This window comes from Buceros rhinoceros, unplaced genomic scaffold (assembly GCF_000710305.1).
Source record: "Buceros rhinoceros silvestris isolate BGI_N320 unplaced genomic scaffold, ASM71030v1 scaffold4145, whole genome shotgun sequence".
NCBI lineage: Eukaryota > Metazoa > Chordata > Aves > Bucerotiformes > Bucerotidae > Buceros > Buceros rhinoceros.
The window spans coordinates 35,599-44,197 of NW_010411019.1; the positions used below are offsets into that span (position 1 = coordinate 35,599).

General features: G+C 35.0%; 1 protein-coding gene across 1 annotated transcript in view; it reads right to left on the reverse strand.

The window, feature by feature from the left end:
* Nucleotides 1-8,599, reverse strand: part of TTC7B (tetratricopeptide repeat domain 7B) — a gene marked incomplete at its 3' end in the record, with an annotated part of 52,582 nt that overhangs the window by 29,712 nt on the left and 14,271 nt on the right. The window contains exons 3-4 of the mRNA XM_010135833.1: nt 6,554-6,684; nt 4,376-4,497 (exon numbers count right to left, since the gene is read on the reverse strand). Of these exons, the coding sequence (XP_010134135.1) occupies nt 4,376-4,497; nt 6,554-6,684 (253 nt within the window). The remainder of the gene's footprint in view (nt 1-4,375; nt 4,498-6,553; nt 6,685-8,599) is intronic.

Here is an 8,599-nt window from a genome sequence, read left to right on the forward strand (position 1 = left end):
GGAAAGAGAGCCAAAACTCTCCAAATTTATAGTGCATACAATACACAAAATGTGGGTTCTATCTACAAACACGGACAACAGTTTAACAGTTTCTGCAAAGAGAAAATATTCCAAGACACACAGGCAGAATATTTATTAGTAATCACTTTTCTTTACACTCCTCCTCTGTTCATTCTTTGCAGATAAGAATTAATGCTGCTTTCCTAAGCAGGAGGCTTACAGCAACATTTTTTCAGGAAGGAGCATGTAAGACCACCTCTATAAAACATCCTGCCTATAGTCTTCTAAAAATTTTACATTGAAGCAAATGAGATTACTTCACTGCTGAGTTACTTACCAGACATGTGTCTGTTCAAACGTAACCTCTGAGAAACTACTTGTTTCCAAAAAACCTCTGTTTTAAAATACCCACACTGCAGAAACGTGTGGATTTGGTAAACAGAAATGCACTGAAACCGTGTCAAAATTATTTATGTGTATGCACAGGAAGAAATAAAATGCACAAGGGCACTACCATACCCCCAGAGAAGGAAGTGTTACTTTCACCTTCTTATGATGAAAATAGTGTATCAAATAGGAGTTCGGAAAAAGATCATTTGGGACCGTGGACTAGCATTAGAAGGAGAATTGGGAGGCAGAAAAGGTCAGATCTAATATGTGTACCAAATCCAAATAAAACTATTTCAGTACAAACACCAAACCACCTGCAAGTCAACAACAAGAACAAAAAAACAATAATAAACAAAAAAAGAACCAGCTGTAATAGTACATGACCCTGGCAGTTACATACTTTAAAAGGAAAGTAAAAGGAAAGGATGTGGAAATGAGAGGGGGTAGTACATGGGCTTAAAAATGCTAAGTGTCTTCTTGGAAAGTAAGCTAATTTACAGAATCCTAACTGCAAATTATTAAAATTATCAAAATTCACTATCGACCCAGATATTAACATTATACTCCCCATGTGCACTAATTATTACAGAAGTTAATTGAGATGATTTTGAATAACAGTGATTCCTTCATGTTTATAGCCACCTTAGTCCTCCTTGCTAAAACTGTCAGATTTTCTATCTGTAACTTCACAATGGAATCTTATTTTAAACTCTTGAAATAAAGCACAATTCCAAGCAATAAACACATGGGGACCGAAAGAGAAAGCATTCTTGACAGATGATTTTATCTGAATATCTGAGGAAATAGTAATTTCCCCTTGCATTCAAATAGATTCTGTTTTCTCAATGAAAACTAACAGAGTAAGAGCCGTATCTTAAGTAAGGATGAGGAAAGCATTTGAAATAACAGATACTAAAGTACTGCTTGAAAACTCAATTTTGTTAGCAATCACAAATCAAGGACAAACATGAAAGCAGTTATGTCCAGGACAAAGTTGTTTTGAAAACTGCACCAGAAGTAATTTTGTTTACTTTCCAATATGGTAGTGATATCTCACATATAAAGAACGTGATAATTCATAGGATTTAAATGTTTTTGAATTTCATCTTACTTTCTGTCTTTCTCTTAATGATCATTTTGTTTTGAGACTGGTGTAGAATATGCAACAAGATCTCAAGAGATTTGGAGAGTGGTGCGTGGCTAGCACTGTATTCTACTACAGTGGACAACTGATCATACAGTGTCTTCATGTGCATTTATGTTAAGCATTTCTGTAACTGAAGGATTTATGTACTTCATTACTGTAAAATCCCCAGCTGTGAGCACTGTATATAGGTATATACGTGCAACAGAAGCACTTATGGGTTGGCTTCCATCCACCGTCCCTCACTTACTAACATGAGAGCTATATTCCTATATTATTCCTATTTATGCTTTTTATGGTTGTTGTTGTACTTGTCAAATATTTTGCAAGCCAGTAAAAATCAGTTATATGCAGGTTGAGATTTCTGGTTTGGTTTGAGTTTTTGGGGGGTTCATTTTCTACTGGGAAAAAGCCAGTCTCTGAGAAACAACTTTGTGGAGAAGACTGGGAAGGTCTTGCTTCACCGCAGCTGTGCCATCACAGGCAATGGCACCGTGAGGAATACAGATCCGGTTCAAGTTCCTCAGGCTTTGATTCAGCATGTGAACCATCATGGAGATCAGACCAAACCGCAGTTTAGATCCTGGACTCTGACACAGCAATATTCTTGCAGAGGGTGTGAAATACAGGAGAAGCCACAAAAAGCACCCTGAAAGCTAGTTAAACCAGGTTTTCACATGATGCCCACCTGACTTTAGACTTCAACCAGAAAGCTTTTTTGCTATACAAGAATACACTTCCAGTACATTTCTGAACACTATTCCTCAAAAATAAAATCCATTTACAATTTAAGTTTGTCTTGTTTATTTCACAATGCGAATACAAAGCAAATACTTGGATAGAAGAATTCCTGGGGATGTAAACCGCTGTCCTTTCTCTCGTGAACATTTTACTTAAAAACAGCTATGTTAAAGTACTAATGTTTTGACAGGAACTGTGGTTCCTGTGTTCATAAGCTCTTCTTGGAATAATATCAGAACTTTGAATTCCTTCAATCTGAAATTACAAAGCAAGTACTAGACTAAATAGAAGTTGCGTAATCAGCCTGAAGGACATTTAAAGTTACATATTTCAGAATGTGCCTTAAAGAGCACATAAACCCTACTTTAAGTTTCAGAACAGCTTCCTCAACTTTGTTACTCATTCCCAAGCCGAAATGTTCCTCTGCTCCCAAGTAAAAAATGGATATGTAGTTTGATTCTTTACTAAAATTCAGTACACTTTGAAAGAAAACATTTCAGATTTGTGTCTTAATAGAGCACTAAAATAACATTCTTCCATTCAGACTATTGCCACCTTTTTCTTTTCACTTAATATAATTGCTTTTCCATGTATTTTCAAAATGCGAGCACTTAGCAGTTAGGCTAAGTTAGGTTTCAAACACTTTCTAGCTTTCCATACAAAGTAATGCATATCTGAAGGACAGTTCCTTAATCCTCTACAGAAACTTGATTTCTTGGCTTAGAAGAAAATCTCTGTACAGTATATGAACAGAGGGGAAATTTAAAGTGGATCAACCAGCTTTCTGGGTAGGCAGCAATACTCCCAGCATTACTGCTAAAATGATGCCCTTCCAGCCGCTGTAAAAGTTATCTTATTTTCTCTTCTAGTTTAACAGACACACAGCAGAAAAATGATGCTTCCTCTTCTAGCAGAAGTGCAACAACAGCAAAAACTCACTCTGTAGCAAAAGGACTTCAACAAATTCAGTTCTCCAGCAGATTTTGAGAGATGCTTATTAGCACTTACTGGAATGGAACTGAAGTCTTAAAAAAAGTGGAATTTTTAGCTTATTCTTAACCACGATTGCCACTGGGATTCTTTCAATAAGTGTATTTTATTTATCTTTTGTGCAGGTATGAAAACAGAAATTTTATTTTTATCTCTGGTGAGTGAAACAAAATTAACCTTCAGAACATTCCATTCCTCCTGCAATTACCTGATGAAAACAGAACTAAAAAGTAACTCTCAGATCATGTGTCATTGTGGCACTAATTCCTTACTTTAAGAATGAGATTTCAAAAGCTTAGTGATCATTTCCATGCTGAAATCCCTGAACAGTTTGAAAACTTGGATAGCATTTGTCACCCTACCATGAGTACACTAAAATCTCGAACTCTTTACAGACACTGCACGATTTCCCTTCATCTCCTGTTTACCTATTTGAAATAAAATTTTTAAACTATGTGATTTCAAGAACAAATGTCAGAAATGTACTTAAAAACTATTTGCGCCAAGTTTTGAAGCTCTTAAAAATGGAAAGTTGTACTCCTTTTTTCATTTTCTATAATATCTGAATTTATTTTTAGGCTTTTAAGGGAAGCCTTATTTAAAATAAATTATAAAGGATCTCCCATGCAGAATCTAGAAGGATCTATAGGGCAGGTACAATGGAGATTGTATACTTGTATACATACTGTTGATCTTCATTCACATTTATCCTGCAGCATAATGTAAAATAAGTGATAACTGAAGAGATTTAGAAAAAAATTACAAAATCAAAATTATAAAAATCAAGGATTTCAGTATGTCGTCAATTACTTTCTAACAGTGTCTAGTAAAAAAATTAATTTCAAAAAGTTTAAAGTTTAAGGTATTTTAGGTTGTTACATTTAGTAAGCAAAAATATAAAATGCTTTCAGTTTAATATATTTTGATTAAACAATTTTACAACATGTAAATAAATACAACATGGGCAGCCTTACTATTTCAGTCAAAACGCTACTGTGTGCCTCACGATTACACAATCCACAACTGCCTAAAATGTGGATGCCCAGTTAGATCACAAATACAAAACCTAGATTAAAAAGCAAACACAAAAAAGGGAGAATCAAATCTTACCCATTCTTGAAATATAACACGTGTGCTCTTTGAAGTCCTGTTTCCAGGAAAAAACCAAGTTCTTGTTCATGTGCAGTGGGCCCTGGCTTAGGGCTCCTGTTTTGTATATTGGCATTAATTACCTAAGAGAACAAAAGAAAAAGGAAAACAGTGTATTTAGAAAAAAAATTAAAATCAAGTTTTGTGGACTTTTACACAGAAGCTAAACTTAATGTTGGAGAAATCATTTTGCATAGGCAGTGGCTAGTCGACTATTTCTATCCTCACGTCCATTCCGACCTAAATGTGTATCTTTTTGTTCTTGGCTCTACCTTTTAAGGTAATTTCTTCACCAAGCAGAAATGCTGCCAAGAGAAATTTCATACTACTTTCTCAGAAATTTCTGTGAAGAATGGTATACAGAAGAGAATGGTAAGAAAAAGTAAATTTGCAACCTTATTCAGTAGCAGGAGGTGACAGAGTTCAAAATCTAAAACCCTGTCAGGTTAGGAAAGACAGCTGCAGAAAGCAGTAAGATTAAAAGCGATCTCCAAAGTTATTTAAAAAAAAAAAAAACATTTAGAAATAATTTCATTTGTATTACAGCAATATTAAAAATGCTCACAAAACAGAGAGCTACCAGCTTTCATTCACCTTCATATTCACTGCACATAGTCTACCAGCCTCTAAAAGACAACAACAAAACAAACAAAAAACCTTGAGAAAATAAAAATGTGCCTGTTCTTAAAAAATATTGTGAATTATTTTTCTTTCCGCCATCACATCAAAGTTTTCCTTCCCCTTCCTTCCGCTTGTGTGATCCTAACTGTACCTAGTAACCTTTTCAAAGACAACGCTCAAATTACAGGCCTGAGGTTTGTAAGCAATAGGTCTGGAAAAGAGTTGGATTGATACTGCAAGCTTGCTTTATTCTAAAAGTATTCACAAGCCAAAAAAGAGCCCCAGGTGTATGGTATTTGTCCAAATATCTTAAAGACTAAAAAAATGCAGTAGAGTACAACTCCTAAAAGCAAAGGGTACCACAAGTTTTCTTTTCTTTAGAAAACAGTCTAACACTTGAGGGGTTTCTGCTAAGTGGTAGGAAACAGAAGACAACGTTAATGGTGTAAATGACAAGAGGAGGAAATAGAAGAGCCTATGTATCCCTTTAAATTCAGATAAAGCCTGAAGTTTTTAAATCATGAACCACTACGCTCCTTAGAAATAGAGCCTAATTTTAACTTTCCATAATTAATAATCTGTAACTTACAGAACAAGGGACAAGAAAAACACTAACTTGTCTAATATTCTGCAGACCTGTTTGTAGGTTATATTTTATCTAACATTAAGAAGCTCAGATATATCAAATTTCATCAGTAAGAGGTCTTCTACATATCTAATTCCTTGTATTTTAAAAGCAACTGTAGTTTCATACATATAGTGAGTAATTTATTAAGTTAAAATGACAAAGTCTGAGAACATTGTCCTGATCCAATTTATAGAATTATTAAGATTTATCTTCAGTTCATCTATACTGTAAGATCAGATGTTTATATGGCTATCATATCTGATGATTTTTGCGTTGTCCCAGGATTGTGCCTACTATTTGAAGTAAACACACTTTCAGTTACAATTCTGGACACCCCACTGATACGTCAAGTGTCTTACTGACAGGTACATTGTTATTTCAGAACTTTACCCTTCAAGTAATTTTATAAAGAGGATTCAAGAGCAGTTAGGTTATTGGCTCCAAATAAACATTAACAAAATTAATGTTCAATGCTTCATTCTGATTTTAATTCTTTTTAAGAATTATCTGAAAAGCTAGTAAGTATATGCATAAAATGTACATATTTCAACATGTGTGTTAGAAAGACACCATCTTCCCATGCTCATAAATGAACTACCATAGGGTAACAGGAGGCCACAGATCAGCATCCTGAATCGACGTATTATATATAGTCTTTCAGACTACTAGCACTATTTTCTAAGAGGTCATAATGACAGAACAGTCAGAAGGACAGCTACCAGACATCCATTAAGGCACACTAATTTATTGTTCAGTTTTAAGTGTGCTTTGAAGTTCTAAGAAAACAAGTATTAGATAACTTTTAGTTGAGTTGCCCAAATGTTGGTAACACCACATCGATGGAAGATGAGCCATGCAATTCTTCAATTAAGCGAGTCATCTCAGCTTACCCTTTCTATCTCCTGAAGGTACAGAAGTGCAATATCCCCAGCCTTCTCGTAGCAGGTAACAATTTCTTGTTCACGGTCCACATGGAGGTTGCTAGCTGAAGAAGAAATTGGCAACTTCTCAAGACAGAGACCTAGAAGAAAAAAAAATTAAAAAAATCAAATGAAGCGTTGAAAACTAATGTCTTATAACGCTGTATCTAAGAAATATTCCAGGTTAAGCCCCTTTGGTCAGGAGAAGAAACAAAGAAAAAAAAATTACAAAAAGCTTACGAAGGTATGGTCCTCTGATACAGATGCTAAAAAATATATAAATAACAGTAACTCTTCCTTAATAATTATAAAACCAGAAGCAGCAATTTTTTTACAAGAAATTTTGATTTAGAAGACATTATGACAGCCTACCATCAAAGTGCCGAGTGTCTTTCTACACCAGTTTTAAATCACTGCATACATCTTCACTTTTCCAGAATAATTGTAGAAACCGAGGAAGGGTAAAGAAAGGCACTCAAGGTAATATTAAACTTCACTGTATTCACCGCCCTCACTGTAACTGTGAAAGGCAGAATCACTTATAAAACCAAATACATTTTCAATAAAATAAGGGGTTAGGAAGTGTAATTCTTATACTTAAATTTACTAAGAGGTAGCTCACTCTCATCAAGGCAAGGAAGTCTTTTCCTCTAAGGACTTACGCAGAATCAATGAACCCCAGACACTCACCTAAGCTGTTCTTAAAAGCCTCTGACGATAGAGATGCCTTGGCCATCCTATGCAAACTATTATAGAGCTCAACTACCCCAACTAATATTTTTTTCCTAATGTCTATATTTCCCTCCCTAGATTTATTACTTCTAGGCTTCTTCACGGGGAGATTATTCTTTTCTTTACATAACATTTTTTCAACGTTTTAGAGAGAGAGAGAGAGAGAGAGACATGCTTGCAACAAAGAATTCTCAGTCATTTCTCTTTTCATGCTTGACAGTTAATCATTCGTATCTCCTCTGGACGCTCTCCAACTGGTTACTTTTTTCTTGACTCACTGTGCCAAGACTGGATATATGGCTGCACTTGAGCCTCAATGCACTGAGCAGAGAAGATTAGAAACTTCTTGGTTACGATATGGGATACTTCAAAAAAAAAAAAAAAAACCACCAGCAGAACTTTAGTGTCTTCCCTTACATAGGAGTAAAACATTCTCTTTTGTTTACGATCTGCAACAGATGACCAGGTCATATTCTGCAAGCCAATGCCTCATCAGTTAACCCAGCTTATATTTATTTGAATAATTATTTGTATTTGAAATGCAGCACTTTCCACATGTTCTTAAGAGATTTATTTCAGGTCATTCTTCCAGCTTGTCAGCAGTAAATGCTGATCCTAAAGTGCCTTCAACTGCTTGCACATTAATACAATTCACAATTTAAATAACCAGATTCTCAATTCATCATCCAAGGTTTTGAGAATCCAATGCTAGAGAAACTAAAAACAAAAATAACAAGAAAACACATTGTTATATATTGAGCAGATGTCTGTCAAATGCCAGGAAGTACAAAACCCCAGTTTGGGGAATGGAGTTTATCAAAGGATTTCTGTCCATCAATTCTCTAAGGTCAGGATAGTATGTTTCATTGGAATTACAACAGTGTTTTTACTAAAACAGCTTGAGAAGACACAGTCATGGAATGTGGAGTTTACTTATTCATAAATTCAAAACTATGCAATAGTCCGGATTCTTTTAAAACATCTATTAGATTTCAATATCTCCCTATAGAATGATAGCCATATTTCTAGCTTGAGAGGATGCCTTAAGTCTGTATCAGAGATTGTTGGGCGTTTTAACTCTCCAATGCACCCTTTTACCCGTACAAACAACATATATCCTACAGCTCCATTTCCTAGCTACACAACCAGTTAAGCCAACATCCTGACTCCAGTACTAACTGCTCTGATAAAGACAAAATAAAATTCAATAAACTTTTCAAAAACCTACACATTCCTAAAGCACCTCAAACATATAAGTAGTCTGTCTCTTAAAAACCTGCTGAA